General features: G+C 36.3%; 1 protein-coding gene across 1 annotated transcript in view; it reads right to left on the reverse strand.

Moving 5' to 3' along the window:
* Fmr1nb (FMR1 neighbor) overlaps positions 1 to 12,722 on the reverse strand; it is a 30,936-nt gene extending 18,214 nt beyond the window's left edge. The window contains exons 1-4 of the mRNA XM_015991428.3: positions 12,366 to 12,722; positions 9,015 to 9,110; positions 5,690 to 5,827; positions 2,783 to 2,879 (exon numbers count right to left, since the gene is read on the reverse strand). Of these exons, the coding sequence (XP_015846914.1) occupies positions 2,783 to 2,879; positions 5,690 to 5,827; positions 9,015 to 9,110; positions 12,366 to 12,666 (632 nt within the window). The 5' untranslated portion in view covers positions 12,667 to 12,722. The remainder of the gene's footprint in view (positions 1 to 2,782; positions 2,880 to 5,689; positions 5,828 to 9,014; positions 9,111 to 12,365) is intronic.
* Between the last annotated feature and the right edge of the window lie 6,437 nt (positions 12,723 to 19,159).

A 19,159-nucleotide genomic window follows, 5' to 3' on the forward strand; every position in this document is an offset into this window, starting at 1 on the left:
TTTGTTTGTAGTTCCTGTGATTTACACGAACAATTGTGTCTGGCTTCTTTTCCTTTTCAAAGATGTAACTTTAAAACTTAACTGTGTGTAGATATGTGTGTGTGAGAGGGGAGTATAGCCAGAGGTGTCAGACACCTCCAGAGCTAGAATTGCAAATGGTTGGAAGCATGCCTTTGAAAGAAGAGCACTACATATTTTTAAGTGCTGAGTTCTCTCTCCACTCCATGTTTTCCTTTTTTAAATAGCTATATATGGATTTTACTACTACTACACCTGTTTTCATTTTATGGAGTCATTTATTTTGACTAATTTAGTATCTTATATCCTTTATTCTTTGAAATGGAGATGGGAAGTGAGGTAAGGGGATTATTCTTATGAGGTTTCTTGCCTCTCAAAGGGAGAGTTTTGCAACCTTTGGCTTCCGTTTATCTCATTTGCCCTTTGATTCTAAAATCAGCCTTCCAGGAGAAATTGACAGTGTCCCATATACTCTCAACCACTGGTCCTCAAAGAAACAGAGGTAAACACCTAGGTTAAACTGCCATTTGTTCTGGGGCCATAGTAGGCAGTTTAGAATGACAAATGGAGCATACCCCTCATACAAAATAGTAGCACAATAGTATGGGAAACCAGAACATCTGTATTTCAAGTTCTTATTCAGTGTCTGAGTCTCTGAAACAGTTTATATTACATAAAACATAAAATATGTTCTCATCAGGGGATAATCTTTGGATTTCATTTTAAAGAAAAGAATCCAATGGATGTAAATGTCCTCATTAAATTAGTTGGTAAATGTGTAATAGAAGATCCAAATGAAATTATACTAATTTTATTATCCAGATGCTTTCTAATTATAAGGTCTAATTCTAGCCATCAAATTCTAACAAAGCTTTCACTTTTATTCATAAGTTGCTTTTTTTTATGTGAAAGCAAGCTTTGAAGGGATGAACGGAGGGGGGAAAAAAACCTCCACTCCTACTCCCAATCACCTAAAGAAAAGAAAAAAAACATGAAGGGCTAATGAGGAACTAGAAAGATTGCCCAGTAGTTAAGAGCACTGGCTGCTCTTCCAGAGGACATGAGTTTAATTCCAAGCACCACACAAGGTGGCTTACAACCATCTATATAGCTCCAGTCCTAGGATATTTGATGCTCTCCTCTGGCCTCCTTGGGCACCAAGCATGTATGTGGAACAAACATGCATGCAGACAAAATACCCACACAAATATATATATATATATATATATATATATATATATATATATATATATATATATATATATATTTAAAGATGACATGACTATACTTAAAGAACGAGAGTGGGGGAGGCTATGGAATAGAAACCATACACTCAAGTAAGCGTTCTTGTATACAAGCATAGGATCTAGGTTTGGTTATTAGCAGTAACATTTAAAAAAAGGCAGACTGACCTTGTACACCTGTAACCTCAGTCTGTCTCAAATGAATAAGGCAGAAAGTGATAGACCAGAACATCTAGAATCCTCTGGCCTCCTCACAAGCATAGGCACATGCACCTCATACACGTGAGCATATACTATACACACAGAAAATTATCCACTCAAAATTTGAAGCTAGATGAAATATGAGAAAAAGAATTGGCTTGGATGCAAGTGGGAATAGTTAAAATGCTGTGACTTAACAGAAGAATTTGAAATGATCTATTAAAGTTACACCTTGTCATACAGTTTTATTATCACAGATATGCAGAGGCTGAGGAAGGAAAATCGAAAGTACAAGGCCAACCTGAACTACATAGTAAGTTCAAAGTTAGACTGGACATCTCAATGAGACTCTGACTGGAAATTAAGAATGAAGACTGGAGACATAGCTTTATGTTATAGCACTTCCCTTAGCAATGAAGCACTTTCTTATCACACACAAAGTCTTACGTTCAATCCTCAGTACTACAAACACACACACACACACACACACACACACACACACACACACACACACCACATCTGCTAAAGTGATAACTGAAACCTTGATGATCCCTATGGAAAAAAATAAAGTGTAAAAACATCACAAATGCTTAATCTGCAACCAAAACTTTTCCCAGAATACTGAAGGAAGCACTTGTTCTCAGTCATGCCTGTACTTGAATCTGAATGTGGGATTTCTCTAAATGCTATGCTCCCAACTTTCTAACATTTTTTTCCAATTCTGGGAACTGAACCCTTGGGCCTCATGCAAAAGAAGTACTATGCCATTAAGTTATATCCCCCACCTCACTTTTTATACTCATTCTGGTTGCTGTGTACCTTCACACACATTCTGCTTCAGTGGGTGGGGATCTACAAAAAATGAACAAATTTGGAAACATCAAGTGCTAGTTTTCCATTGGTATTTTGTATAAATCTCTAAGAAAAAATCTGACATAACTTATGTTAAAGACAGACCAATATTTTAAGACCAAGGATAGAAAACCCCTGACAGCCTACAACTTCCAGAAATCCCTCTCGCTTACACTTAATAGCTACCCCAACTCCACACATCTCCAGCTTGCAGACTTCTTTTTCCTTCCAGTTGGGATTTTATTTGATGATAAAATAAACAAAGCCTATTAAACAGGACGTTTTATATTTGTGAAAAATATCATGTTCTTAAAAGAAAAATTTCTAATTTTATTTTTAGGTTTTTTTCCCAAAAAAATGAATCCAAATATTATTCCTTCATATTTAAAGCAATGGAAGAAATGTGTCAACTCACAAATATCCACATATAGTCAGCAATCAGCAAATAAAGTTTTATGTTTGCCTACCTCCTCTGGCAAAGAGAGCAGCAATACATAGGAAGAAATCCCAGGATTATCATGCTGGTCACAGCGAATCCAAACACCCGGAGCATCTGTGTAGGCTCTGTTGATTTAATTATATCTTGTTACTTTTATGCCTAGGCAAAAGAAGCAAATCTGAACTATTTTATAAAATATTTATTAAAAAAAACCTATCAGTTTTATGAATAAAGTAAAGTGAACGGTGAACCTCCTTGTTATGCTTCAAGTAGGAGTTCTTGAAATGCAACTAAAAGCTACTTTCAAAATGTGCCCACCAACAATACCTTAACAAAATAATGAGGCTGTTTTCATTGGCAGATTATGTTTCATAATATTGGATTCTTTGTATGGCCCTAAATGTACTTGTTCTATGGTCATAAGTTCTGCATCCTAAGAGTATATGAAGAACAAATCAATCTATGAACAGTTAACTTGGTAAAGAAATGGCTTCTTCAGTGTTTACTTCCAAAATATAAAGCACTGAAACACAGAATCAAAAATCTGCAGGTGAATAAGCATACTTTAGCCCCATATGCACTAGGAAATGCTTTCTAATGTGACTGGGGAATTCTAAGTCATGGATCAATTTTGTTCATTAAAAGAACCAATTGTTTCTTCACACATAATAGAAACAGTAAACTGATTAATGAATTATAAATACAACATGACAACATTAAAACTTCAATACTATATTCATGATCAGGCTTTAGTTTTCATCATTAATACTAGATGTACAACAGAGAGCTCTAAGTTGAAGAGGAGCCATATATAAACCTAAGATATTGTCTTTCATGGATCTTGTTATTATTTCTTAGTGCTCTATCACATCCAATAGATTCATCATGGGACCAACAAGTAATTTGTCCCCACTAGCAAGTGAAAGTAGGAGAAAAAAAAGATGGTGTTATTTCCTTAACTTCAGAAAGAAAGAAAAATCTTAAGAGAGTAATTTTGCTTTGGGTTATTCTAAAAGAAAAGCTGCTAAAGACAGCTAACAGGAAACATTCACTGTTACATGGCAAGCTGTTGAACACAAGGTAAATAGGAATAACTTGACACAGGAAGAGAAACTAATATAAAAAAATTAAGCTAAGGCAAGCCTAATTGGTGTTATTATGACTAAGCAGATATGATAATCCAGGAAAAAGGCCTCAGATGCAGCCTTAAGAAGCCCAGGAGTTGGTAGAGTGCTTGTTTAGTATGCATGAAACCCTCCCTAGGTTTGACCTTTAGCACCACATAAATTAGGTGTGGTAGTGCATGCCTATAATATCACTGAAAACTCGAGGTCATCAACTGCTATATAGAAAGTTCACAGCCAGACTAGAATGCAGGAGACTCCTGTCTCAGAAAAAAAGAAAAGAAAAAGTCAAATTTCTTTCTGATTTTCACCTGGCTTCCTATCTCCTACTCTTCTCTCACCCAGAGGTAAAGCCAGAAGAATTCGAATTTATTCACCCCAAGACAGGTCATAGAAAGCAGAAGTTCTTTTCCCCAAAGCCAGCCATAAGCTCAAAACTATTACTCTAATCTTCCCCTGCCTTTCAATGCTGGAGATAAAGAAATTCTATTACCAGATGGGTACTGTGGCACATGACTATAATCTGAACATTTGAGGTTCTGAGATAGGAAAATGAGAAGTTCAAGGTCATCCTCAACCATATAGCAAATTTGAGGCAAAAATGAGCTTCATGAGATCACATTTCAAAAAAAAAGCAAACAAACAAAAGTGGTAGAAGAGAAGAGAAGAGGGAGAGAACAAAAAGAAAGAAACCCCTGACTTACTAGGTCACAGGATCTCTATTTCAAAAGGGCCTGGAGGTGAATGCTATACAGAGAGGACATTAAGAATCTGGACAGACCTTCTCAGATGTCCTCATTTAAATCATACTCTCTTTGTCCAATCATTTCTACATGTGTCTGTGCTTCAGAGAATCTAAGTATATTAAATGTTACCTTGTATCACCAGCTCTTAATTCAAAAGCCTCAGTGTTACATAAAAGTATGATTAAATAAATTTGTGATGTTCTTCTCCTGTTAATCTTGCTTTTGGTATAGGAGTACCATCTAAGACTCTTCACCATGAGTGAGAAGGGATTACTCCCTGTGATAGTAAATGTTAACTGGCAATTGACTTTGGATTCAGAAAAGCCTAAAAGATTTAGTGAAGCACACCTCTCAACGTATCTGTAAGAAAATCTCAGGAGAGATTAGTGAATGCTCTCCTGTAATTAATGAATGTTTTAATCACTTTTGAGACTTACAGTTTACTAATGGCACTGGAAGGCAGTGAAAAGCAGAGGTAGGGCCCAAGTAGAACAACTACATCATGTCATGGCCTTCTCTTGTATTCTCCACCTCTGATTCCTAGTTAGTCATGAAATGGCTCACTCTCCTTCCTCCATGACATGTTCTAACTACCATGATGTTCTGCTGAAATACACACAGCCAAGCAGCTGTAGACTGAACCCTCTGAAACAGTGAGTAAAATGAACACTTCTTCAAGTTTCTGTCAGGTGTCTGTGTCATAGCAGCAAGAAAGGAACGTACTATACTCATTTTTATACCTTTCTAGTACCTTCTCTCAGGCAGAAAGTCAGACCTCATACAGCATCTTAGAAGCATTGAAAGAAAAGGGAGAGTGACTGAACTTAGTCAACAGAACTAATTCTAAATAGTTGGTTATCATCTAAGGACTAAACAGAAACTGCTAGGGAACTATCTCAGAATTTCTACTGATACCATTGGTCTTGGTTTGGGAATTCCTGGGAAATGTTAAGCTGGAAAAATCTAAAGATGTACTTAAAACCTTGCAATCTATTTATTTCAGTGTTTTTCTATTTTTTTTTCAGTATTTAAAGCAAATAAATGAATGAGACATGATCTACTTACTATCTCTTAGTGGGGCATAGCACCTCATTTTGGTCCCAGATGATGAAAAGCAGCACTTGAATCTTAAACATTCAGTCTTGCTAAGATACGGCTGCTTATTACAAGCTACTACCTCCTGATTCTCCCTTATGATGCATGCTTTCAAAGACAGGAATCCAAGAAAGAATAGTTAGCATGATTAATAAACACTTTTCATAATCAAATAAATACAAAGCAAGAGAAAAAGAAAAACATTTAACACAATACAAGTTTAAATTATCAGTTATTTAATAGTACACTTAGTTAATTCTAATAGTTAAATACTAATAGTTAAAACTGTAGAAATACATAAAATGCTAATAATGTATATTTTTGAGACCAGGTCTCCAGTATACAAAGTGACCTATATATCAAATTCTCTATCCCGCCATAGATGGCCTTGAACTCCAGATCCTCCTGCCTCAATCTCCTGACTGCTAGGATTATAGATGTACACCACCATACCCAGTCTCCATGCAGTGCTAGAGCTCAAACTCACGGCTTTGTGCATGCTAGGCAGACATTTTATGAATAGAACTAAATCCCTAGTGTGGTAAGATAGTTTTAAAAGTTGCCTGAGATACTTTAAGTAATGTATTCCATTGTCTAAAATTCACCATTTTCATATCTAAAATGTGTCAGAGTTAGGGTTAGGGTTAACCTCAAAAAATTCCAAATTGTGCTTATGAGAATAAAAATGAATTTTATGTTGTTAGAGAACATTAAAAAAAAGAACTATAAGCTATAAGGGGAATGACACAAATATAATACAGAAGGAACTAAATAGCGGTTAAGAATACTTTCTGTAATTCTGAAATCATGTCATTTACAGAAAAATAGAAGGAACTAGAAATTATTCTATTAAGTAACCCAAATTCAGAAAAACAAATGCTACATGTTCTTTCTCATACACACATCTTATATTTTTTTAATTTTTATATCTGTGTGAATATGTGATGGGTATGAAACGAGAAAGGAGATTTATGACAGGGGGTAAAAAGAGGTCTTAAGGAGTGGGCAGAAGATGGAAAACAAGTAAATAGAATATATGTGGGAGCTTGAGATAGCTTAGAAGTTAAAAGCATGCATGTACTATTACAGCTGCTTATATCTCTAGCTCCTGGGGAATCCACTGCCTTTTCTTTCATTAGACATTTGCACACACCTATATATATAACCATACACCAACACATAGACACATGATCAAAAATAATAAAAATAAATGGATACAAACATGAATATTTATGACAAAGCAAAAGGTGATTACTGAGGTGAGCTGAGGAATAAGACTGGAAAAGAAAATCAAAAAATAAACTAAGAATGAGAATGCTATACTAGAACCTATTCCTTTATATGCTACTTTTAAAAAGCTAATTTAAAAAACCCATATATATAAAGGAGCATTTCAGAATCACAAAAACTATCCTTAACTGACACATAATAATTGTATACATTTATGGGGCACAGTGACCTTGCAATAAATACATAAATATGTATTTATATATGTACATAGTATGTGTGTGATGGTTATTCTGAAGTAACTGGTATATGTATCACCTTAAACATTTATTATTTGTTTGTGTTGGAAATACTCAAAATCCTTTCCATTAGATATTCCATAATTAGTTTTCAAAAAAGACAACATGTACAATTGATAAATATTAATCCTCTGTTTTCAAGTATGTAGATCATTCTACATCTAATGTTTCTTAGAAAGAAAGAGAGAGAGAGAGACAGAGGGAGAGAGGGAGGGAGGGAGGCCTGCCTGCTGGCCTGGAAATGTGACTAATTGATAAAATGCTTGCCTAATGTACATATTGCCCTTGGTTGGATCCCTAGCACCACATAAAACCAGACTTGGTGGCATGTGACTATAATTCTAGCATTTGGGAGATGAAGGCAGAAGGAACATAAAGTTTAATATCATTCTTGGCTACATAAAGAATTTGAGGGTTATCCTTGGCTATGTCAGTTCCTGTCAAATATAATAAAAGGAGGGATTGGAGAGAATGACTCAGTGGTTAAGAACACTGGCTGTTCTTCCAGAGGTCCTGAGTTCAATTCCTAGCAACCAAATGGTGGATCACAATCATCTGTAATGAGGTCTGGCGCCCTCTTCTGGCATGCAGGCATACATGCAAACAGAACACTGTACATAATAAATAAATAAATCTTCAAAAAAGATTGTATACATTATAAATAAATAAAATCTTTTAAAAAATCAAAAGGAAGTAATGGAGGGAAGGAGGAGAGAATGAAGGGAGGAAGAAGAAAAAATTTAAGTGTTAGGTTAGGAAAATTATAATTAAAATAAATAAATAAATATCATTTGGACCATTGTAAAGGCCACTTCACTTTTTGTATTAGTGTAAACAACCTAGACAAGTAGACAAGTGTTTGACAGTTTATTTCTGTTGTCAAAGCTCTAAAGCTTAAACTGTCACTTACTGTTGTACTCAGTAAGCCCTTCTTTTAGCCTATTCAACATAACACCTTCCCAGGTTTATTTTCTTCTTCATTCAACTTGCCTATGGCAGTAGCTTTAATTTATTTTGCTATTCTCATAGGTAGCAGTTGTTACAATAGCTATTTTATGTTTGATGAAATCACCAGAGAAGTATACAGAGATTTTTCCACCAAAGAGTTGAATGGTGCGATCTGAAATTAAACAATGGATTCAATTTTGTGTTTGGATAAGTATATCAGATTTTCTTAAAATAAATTCTACATAGGTTTTAGTAAAGTATTTATCATGCCAATTTATGAGAAACTTCACTTTCAAAGGTGATCATATGCTGTAAAAAATAAAACGTTTATTTGTGGTTAATAATTCTCAAGGGTTATCATGTGCTTGTTAAAAAAAAACATCATATACAGATCACAATATGATGTGACTTGAAACCTGGACTTTTTATCATTAACACTGATGGGAAAACATCTCGTTTACTCCATAACAACAGTGCCACTGCTTAATGCCACAGAAGACATCAATTTCACAGTAAATTATAAAAGTATTTTATGAAAAATTACAAACTTAAGCCTTAATCTGCCACATTCACCTTGCAATTATTGTCCCAGGTCATCCTCACAATTCCTGGGGTATTTTTCCTGATATCCAGAGAGACTGTCTTTGCCTAAGGCCAAGGGCAGAGCCAGAGCTCAATTCAGGTCTGTTCCACTCCAATGTTGAGAAAACAGTCTGCTTCCTGATAATACTTAACTACTCTTTTTAAAATAAGGACATTAAGTTAATGATTAAATACATACATAATACATACATACATACATACATAAATCAACAACTTACTTGTTGGAAAGAAAAAGTTCAACAGAAATTCCCAGTTGGATCCATGTTCTGGAGCTTTACTGTGCCTCTGAACTTTCTCTTTCGGAGACACAGAATCTGAGAAGTTTAAATAAGTGAAATTATTAATCCCAGTATATAGAAGCATTTATCATTTTCAATAAAGCTTTAATAGTAACTAACCTTTGCTTAAACTAATTATGGAAATATAACAGATGTTGCATTTTAATCTTGTAACAGTGTAAATGGCACTGATAATCAGATTGTGATTCTGCTACAAAACAGAAAAAGTATTCAAATGAACAAATATTTAACATATAGGCTCACACATTCCATTGGCCTTCTGGACAATGACTTAAATAACAAATTTGCCTAACAAAGAGCTTAGTGTTTAAAGGTTTATCAGTGGAAAAATTAGGAACAAAAAAAGAAAAATCACAAACAATATGTATCCCAACTAAATCAGAACCTACATAATGAAGTCTTGACAAGTACACTGATGTCCTCACACACAAAAATACAGAAAGCATTTCTTATCCCTCTTTCATTCTATTACACAGAATCCAATTTTAGTTTCATTTGAATAATTGTATTCCATATAAGAAAAAATATTTCTCAATAGTCTCTTTATGCCTCAGAATTCCTTTATATAGCTGAATTATTATCTAGGAAAACATTTATGTTGTTCTTAATTCATTTTTATTTTAAAGAATATTACAATGATTATCAACTGCTTGTACTATTATTATTAGAGCTATATATTTGCTAATATTTAAAAAGTATTTTTGATAAATTCTTATTTTGTTTGGTGATTTTTTTTGGTGCTCCTAATTAATTCCATAGCCTCACACATTGTACCACTGGGCTATTACTTTCCAGTAGAATCCTGAAGTATACTACTACTAATAGTACAGCTAAATGCCACTTTTCATGTACTCTCATACCCTTTGTTATCATTAGCCAATTGGGTAGCTAAAATAAAACAATCTGATCTTGTGCTAGCAAGATGGGCCATTGGTAAAAGCACTTGCAAAACAAGCCTGACAACCTGAGTTTGATCTGGAAGGTGAGGCATAAAGGCAGGAAGAAAAGAACTGACTTGACTCTCTGAAGTTGTCCTCTGAATTTCCATATGCAGACTACGGTATGCACAAACCCATTCACTCACATACACACATACACTCCCAATAGCAACAACAGGAGCTAGTGAGGTGCTCAGTAGTAAGAGCATTAGAGGACCAGAGTTCAGATTCCTGTACCCATGTTGGGACGTTCACACTTGCCTGTTAACTCTAGCTCCAGGGGATCTGATATTCTCTTCTGGATTCTAAGACACCCCAATATAAACATGCACATACACAGACACACACACAGAGACACACACACAGACACACACACACACAAATAAAAATTAAATAAATTTTTAAAAATTTTTTGAGATATTGGAACAATTGATTAGTTGCGTTCAAAAGGTAAAATAAGTTAACTTAATCTTTACACATACCATATATAAAAATTAATACAAATGGGCCAACAATCCAAACTTGAGAACTAAAACTTTAAAATTCTTAGAAGAAAACAGAAACAATCTTCATGGTCTTGGATTTGGCAATAGCTACTTAGATATGACACTGAAGGACCAAACAACCAAAGAAAAAAACATAAATTGGAATTCATAGAAATTTAAATCTTTTATACATCGAAGAACATTATGTTGGACATGGTATCCCATGCCTGTAATCCCAGCCTGTGAGGGACAGAAGCAGAAGGATCTTGACAAGTTTCAGCATAACCTGGGCTAGGTAGCAAGGCCATTTCAAATAAAACAAAGACATTATGGATATTATGAAGAGAGTGGAAAGACAATCTACAGAACTGGAGGAAATACTTGCAAATCATATTCTTGGACAATGATCCAATATATAGAACACAAAAAATTCTTAAAATGTATTAAAATTTAAAAAATACTGCCGGGCGGTGGTGGCACACGCCTTTAATCCCAGCACTTGGGAGGCAGAGGCAGGCGGATCTCTGTGAGTTCGAGGCCAGCCTAGTCTACAAAGTGAGTTCCAGGAAAGGCGCAAAGCTACATAGAGAAACCCTGTCTCGAAAACAACAACAACAACAACAAATTATATATATATACATACATACATTTAAAATGGGCATCTTTTTAAAAGAATATTTTTCCAAAGTTAAACAAACTTCAACAAACACATGAAAAGATGTTCATCACCATTAGTCATTGGAGAAATGCAAGTCAAAATCCAAGCAAGATACCCATTTTATGGCTATCAGGATGCTATCATCACAAAGGGAGAGGAACAGCAAATGTTCAACACTGCTGACAGAGACATAAATGATTCAGTCATGATAAATCTATCTATGGCTTCCTCAGAATATTCAATATGTAGTTCCATTCTAAGTTATTAATATAGCCACACAGTAATTTATACATAAAGGCTCATAGAAGCATTATTTGTAACAGAAAGGTAAGAAACAACACAAATTTGGTACACTTGATAAATGTGTGTGTGAATACACACACACACACACACACACACAAATATATAATGTGTGTATACACATATGTATAAAAATCCATACAATGAAATACTATTTAGCCCTAAAAAAGGACAGGCATTTTATAAAAGGTAGTGTGTGAGGTCAAGGTTTTTTTAAATTTATTTTACATACCAACCACAATTTCCCCTCCCTCCTCTCCTCCTGTCCCCTCCCCCTACTCCAGTCCACTCCTCAGAAAGGGTAAGGCCTCCCATGGGAGTCAACAACACATGATATATCAAGTCAAGGCAGGACTAAGTAAGCTCTTCCCCCCTGTATCAAGGCTGAGCCAGGTATCCCACCTCACACCCTCATTCTTACTTCAACCTCAATATGGGCCTCTCCCTCAATCCTCTTTACCCTCAACCACAATCCTGCCTTACCCTCTCAAATATTTCCTCACACATTTCAACACTGGACTCAAACCCTCAATCACGTCACATATTTTAATCACCTCCATCCCTGCCTCACCCCTGAATCCCCACCCCAGCAACCCAGCCCAACCTTACATGCCCCTGCATTCACTGTCCCCACTTCAGCCCCATTCCTGCCTCATCCCCTCTATCCCTGCCTCACTAACCCCCTTAGTCTCTATTAATTCCCCTGGCCCTCTGTCTCACTCTGACACCTTTGGTCCCATTACTCCTGCCGACTAGTACCCTAATCACCCTCTTTTTGCCCTAATTCCTTCCCAGGCACAACCCATCGCTCTGCCCCACATTTGTTCTCACCTCCCTCACACTTCCCAAGCTCCTGTCACACCTTATCTAGCCTAGAATTAACACTCACCAGTGCTCACAAGATAGAACAGGATCACCAGTGTCCAGAGTAAAAGCAAAAACAGGCCCAAGTGCCTCTGGGCCCACATATTTTGCAGACACTGACGTACTGCAGAGCAGAATCCAAACTGAGGGCCAGCTGCCATGTTGACCCCCTGGCCAGAACCCGGAGCTCCTGGATACACCCTGAGAGCAGGATTCTCTCTTCTGTACCGGCTATCAGCAACTGCTATCTTCCAACGTGCTCCACGGAAGAAAGCCCGGTTCTTGGATCTATTTCTCCCCTGCTTTGGCCTGAGATCCGAAGGCATGGTTCGGAATCGACCTGCCAGAAGTAACACCTCACTGCTTGTGAGCTAACCAGAAGCTCAACAATCAACCTCTCGTGAGATCTGAAACTCTCATGGAACTTGGAGCTCTCGTGACAGTTGCTACAGTAGCAGATCTCGCGATATCTGAGGCTCATTTCTTCCCTGTGACATTTTCTGTAGTTTTCCATTGACCTAGTCATTTTAACCCTGTGAGTAGATGGTGTTTTAAGCACTTCCACTCCACTTATGCACAGTATACATATGTATAACTGCTTGCTGAATAAGTGAAGGAGTTTTGTAGCATGTATACCAGTAGTATTGCTGCTGATTGTATACCAAAAATAAATAACTGAAATTCGGGTTTCCAGTCAAGCTTCTAATTCCTCTTAACATTCCTAATTGTACTGCAGTTGTTACAGTCACTATAATTAGTCACTTGTAGTGGCCATTACCCAAAAGTTGATCTTTAAACCAAATTGCAATTATTTAAAATTCAGTGAACCTAAGGATTCAGTTTCTCAATCAGTTGCCACACCTTGGTATCTAGACTCAGTATGGCAGATAGTCAATAGATAATCATATAGTAGAATCTTAAAAGAGGGATAAAGGGATATTTTCCTTCCCGTGACCCTAAAATTGAGTTACAAATAAGCAAAAGTATATAAACAAAAAGAGAAATATTACACAATGATTAAGAACACTTGTATTTTATTACCATCATTGTAATCTATGAACTTGACACACTTCCTCTTACTAGATCTGAATGTGTCATATGCAAAATGGGGTGTTTCACATGGTTTATACCACTTTTTCTAGCTCTAGTATCTTGCCCATGGGCAAATCCCATTAACTCTTTTGCTTTAAGTCAAAGGTTCTTTTAGGTGATACTTCCATTACTATAGAGATGTGAAAAATACTCCCCTCAATTACATTTCCATCTTGATCCTTATGGTATATCTACTAATTTTCTTCTATCATTCTCTGTAAAATTAGTAGATGTTGCATTAAAGGAGAAATGGGAAAGTTTTCCTATTAAACAGTCATTTAAAGTTATCACACATTCCTACCCAACCTTAATGCATGGGAATATTTTACAATGACCTTTACTTTAATTACAGGTTCTGACAAGGTTATAACCTGCTTGCCATTTCTTTTATTTTTGTTTTGCTGTTTTCTTTTGCCTCAACATCTCTAAAAATAATTTAAACAGAACACAACTATCCCAAAATACTTACTAACAACTTCTGAAAGAACTGCTTGCAACTGGGAGGAGCCATGAAGTATCTGAGATTTTGCTCCCTACTTTCAAGTAGCAGTGTAGTTGAAGTTTCACAGATGCCAGCATAAGATGCAAGACTATGCAGAAACTCAAAAGACCCATGAAAAACTGCTTCCCAACCACAACTTTATTCATGTTATAGCACATATAAAAAATAAAATTGAATATATGAACAGGTACCACCAAACTGTTCTAAGGGCTCAGAAGACCAAGCTAGAGGATGGGAACTCAACTCTGACTACCTCACAAGTTAAGTAGTCTTAGACTTGGTTTCCCTCTGTACCAATTATGAGCAAAAACAGTCTGAATGTGAAGATATTTTCCACTTCTGGCATCCTATGACTTATTAGCACTTGGGAAATTTTTTAAACAATTAAGGCCTAATGGTTCTTGTACAATGCAATATTCCCAAGCAGTTTACACCATACTGCAAGAAACCCAGATTTGAGCATTTCCAAGTATGCACAACACTAATGCAAATACCACAAAAAAAATCAGTGCACTATCCGTCTTTTCCATTTTCAAGTTCTATAACAAAATACTTTATATTGTAAAATTATAAAGAAAAGATACTTGCTTGTTTTCCTCACATTAAAGAGCATGGCAGCAGCATCTGTGCAGTATCTAGTAATTATGCTTATCCTGCATCATAACACTATGGGCAACATTACAGTTTGAAGGAAAGCAAGATGATAGATCTCTTATAAATTTATGAATGCAGCCATAATCCAAATTATTTCAAAGGCTCCATCCCCAAATTCCATTAGTATATAACTTCTGGGATTATGACTTTAGCACATGAAATATGGGGAGCATATTTGTACTGCTTTAGTCAGTGTCATATTGCTGTGAAGAGACACCATGACCATGACCACTCTTATAAAGGAAAACATTTAATTGGGGTGGCTCAGAGGTTTAGTCCATTATCATCATGGTGGGACATGGCATGCAGGCAGACATAGTACTAGAGAAGGAGCTGAGAATTCTTACATCCAGATTGGCAGGCAGCAGGACGAGATAGTAACACTGGGCCAGGCTTGAGCATCTGAAACCTCAAAGTCCACTCCAAGGGACACATGTCCTTCAATATGACCATACCTACTCCAACAAAGCCATACTTCCTAATAATGACACTCCCTTGTGACCAAACATTCAAATATATACACCTATGGAGGCCATTCTTATTCAAACCACTAAACTCAACTATCTCTGAAATCATGAATGAAAATAAATTTTTCCTTCTTTAAATTGATTTTCTCCAGTATATTGTCACAGTGATGGGAAGCTGACCAACATAATGGTATAAGGTAGAAGAGGAAAGCCAGTGAATATTTTTAAATTTATACTTGATAATTTATAAAATATTGCTATGATTTGTGTGGTGGTTGAACTAAGAACAGCCCCCATAGGCTCATATATTTGAATGATTGGTCACAAGGGAGTGTCACTACTAGGAAATGTAGCTTTGTGGGAGGAGATGTAGCCATATTGGAGGAAATATGTCACTGGAGGTGGGCTTTGAAGTTTCAGATGCTCAAGCCTAGCCCAGTATCACTTTTCTTCCTGCTGCCCGCAGATACTGATGTAAAACTCTCAACTACCTCTTTAGTACCATGTCTGCCTGCATGCTGTGCTGCTATGCTTCCCACCATGCGGATAATGGACTAAACCTCTGAACTATAAGCAACTCTCCAATTGAATGCTTTCTTATAAGAGATGCTTTGGTCATGGGGTCTCTTCATAACAATAGAACAGTAACTATGACAATGGTTAATTGTGTTGATGAATTTGGTAAGACATTTACAGTGACAGAGAGCATGTGGTTCAGCAAAACTGCTTACCTTATAGCAACCAGGAAACAGAGAAAGTGAAAAGAAGGGTCCAAGGACATATTTCACCCTTCCAGACAACTTACCCAATGACCTACTTCTTCAACTAGGCCCCACCCCCTAAAGTTTGTACCAGCTTCCAGTAATGTCATCTTATTATGAGTCCATCAATGGATTAATCAGTTCATGGCATCAGTTCCTTCATGATTCAACCAGTTAACAAAAGTCTCATCAGAACACTGAGAGATTTGGGGACTGAGCCTTCAACAGATGAGGTTTTAAAGGACATTCAAAACCTAAACCATGACAACATAGTATAAAATTAAATACGCACATATTCTGTGACTCAGAAATCCCATTTTTTAGATATCTACCACTTCTCCCATGTGTACAAGGAACTATGTACAAATATGTTTTGTTATAATGAAAAATGCCTCCATTGGTAAATGTAAATAAGCCATGGTTAATTATTAATGCATAATAGTAAACAGCAATAAAGATCAATCACTTTGGCTTTTCATTGGTTTCATATTTGTTTTCTGACTGATATGAAGTAACAATCTCGATTTCTAATTCTATTAAAAACAATTCTTGTTTTCCTACATTAAATATCCCCTACCCTTGAATAATGCTACACTTTAAAAATTGTTCTGAAGATCTGTAAGTCAAAGGTTTAGTGTTAGCCTTTGGCACTATTAGAAAGCAATGAAATTCTTAGGAGGTGGGGAAGGAATTGAAGTCACTAGGGACATGTCCTTGAAGAAAGTACTGGGACCATGGCCTCTTTCTTCCTTCTTCTTCCTCTTCCTCCTCCTCCTCTTCTTCCTCTCTCTCTCTCTCTCTCTCTCTCTCTCTCTCTCTCTCTCTCTCTCTCTCTCTCTCTCTCTCTCTCGGTTTGACTTGCCTTGGCTCTCATATGGTAAGCATACCTTAACTGCCATGTACTCAAACCATGATGATGTAGCCACAGAGTTTAAAGCATCAGGACCAAGAGACTAAAGACTAAAACTTCTGAAACTATGACCCAGAATAAACCTTACTGTTTCTCCAGTGATGGTAATATATTACAAATAATAAGTTTATAAAATAGTAGAAGCCAGTATTATGGAAATAAGCAAAATGAAAACATTTTTGCAAGTAGATCATTAACGGACATTCTTTCCAGAACTCTGATCTTTGGCCCATGTATTATGTTTATGGGAGAAATAACATCATCTGTTTATGTCTTGCCCTTGTTCACACTGTACATTACATCCTGCAAAATATCATCTCCAACTCTCAAATCCAGAGTGCTTTCTTGTAGGTGGTATTATACTAGGTCTTCAAGAGTGATTGCACTGTTCTCTTAGGCCAACATCTCCTAGGTGAGATAGTAACAGAAGCTCAGAGGGACAAATGGGACTCTGTGTTACTGCAATTCTATCAGGGAATGTGATTTCTTTGATAGAGCCAATTTTGTGTAAGATATATTAGCAGTGTTTAAGTTATTAAATAAGTATATAAATGGTAGAGCTAGGAGAGTTGTAGAAAGTAGGAAGATAAATCCAAAGTACAGTAAGAATATATTCAGGAACATTGGACTCAAGGATCAATTAACAGGAGAGAAATCATGCCTGGTACTGTAAAACTAGCCATATACATATGGATAGTGAGGCCATGGATCTTGGAGGATAATGTACTACTGTCACATTAGTAATCCAGTATAATTCCTAATTGTGTTGTAAATACGTATTCTTACACCCAGAGATAACTGCAGCTCTCACCCGGGATCAATGAAGCTTCTTTTTGCAGCAGTAGCAGACCATTATAGAAAGCCACACCTAGTCAAAATACAGAGAACTGACCATGGAATTCCCAGCCCAGATTAATAGATCAAAAATGTAACCCCTAAACTAAGGCAACATCATAGAATCAAAAAGAACACAAATAAAAAAAAAAACAAGACAAAAAGGTTTTAGAAACTCTTAAAGATATACTGAAGCTATTCCACATTATAAGACCGATGTGAGACTTTGAGGGCATCACTTCTGAAACTGGGTAGTTTGGGATTTGTTTGAGCATCTAGTTGAAAAGAAACTTGTTTATAATGGTTTATCTCAATTGTCACTGTGATTAACTTGAGAAGTACCTAAGAGATTAGTAAAGTATGTCAACGGATGCACCTATGAGGTCATTCCTAGAAAAAAATTATCTAAGAGGGAAAGACTCATCCTGAAAGAGGACAGTTTCTGTGATGCGAGCTGCTAAACCCCTCATTACATGATGAACCAAATACTCTGAAATTAGAGCCAAAATAAATCATTCCTCTTTCAAATTGTTTCTCTAAGATGATTTTCACAGGAACCAAAATTCTTCATTGTTATAGGACATCAAGAAGCTGGAGATCAGAAGTCAATTCTGTACTCTTTCTAGGCATTGGGTAACTACTCCAAGAATTTCTGGCTCAAGACTCACCATCAACACTGTTACATTATATCCATTTTGTTGTTTCCCTTTCCATGTGGAATCACACCTCCATTTAAGTATAATGTAATTATATTTTCCTGGCTGTACTTTAACCCCACCTAAACCTGGTATGCAAGAGACTCTGAAAAATTTAGTTTTTAGTTTTTAGTTTTCTAGATTCTATAATATATGAACACATGTGTGAAGAGGTTGGTTAGAGGCTGTGAAAGATAGTGTCACCTTCAATGAGCATACACCCACCCAGCTCAGTTTAACTTCATATTGATTAAGCCAACAGCAAGTCTCTTCCCAAGATGGATATTTCCTTTCTACTTCCAGAGGAAGAGTAATGATCATTAAGCTTCTTAGACTCTTTGATCCCCCAGACCATAGTTCTAGTATTGTCACTCTCCATTCTACTAGAGCTTATATTATCTGGTTGCACTTTAGGGGCCTACTAAATACCCAGGATTACCAATTTATGCACCATAGTACCATAATATGAATTCCTTTTTTTTGTTTTGATCACAATTCTGGGCCTTTGTCATTTTGTTTGTTTTGTTTGTTTTTAAGACATAGTCTCACCAAGTAGCCCAATCTGGAACTTACTAGGTGAGCCATCCTGGCCTTGAATTTGTGATCCTTTCCTTTGCTTCCTAAATGCTGGGATTACAGATATGAGCTACCATATCTGCCTCTTGGCCTTTATCCTTAAGTTTGGAATCCAGCTGGCCTTATCACTTCCAGTTGTTTTTCAGTTTTTCTTCCTTCCTTCCTTCCTTCCTTCCTTCCTTCCTTCCTTCCTTCCTTCCTTCTTTCTTTCTTTCTTTCTTTCTTTCTTTCTTTCTTTCTTTCTTTCTTTCTTTCTTTCTTTCTTTCTTTCTCTCTTTCTCTCTCTCCTTCCTTCCTTCCTTTCTTCCTTCCTCTCTTTCTTTTTTTC

The sequence above is a fragment of the Peromyscus maniculatus genome, chromosome X, assembly GCF_049852395.1.
Source record: "Peromyscus maniculatus bairdii isolate BWxNUB_F1_BW_parent chromosome X, HU_Pman_BW_mat_3.1, whole genome shotgun sequence".
Taxonomy (NCBI): domain Eukaryota; kingdom Metazoa; phylum Chordata; class Mammalia; order Rodentia; family Cricetidae; genus Peromyscus; species Peromyscus maniculatus.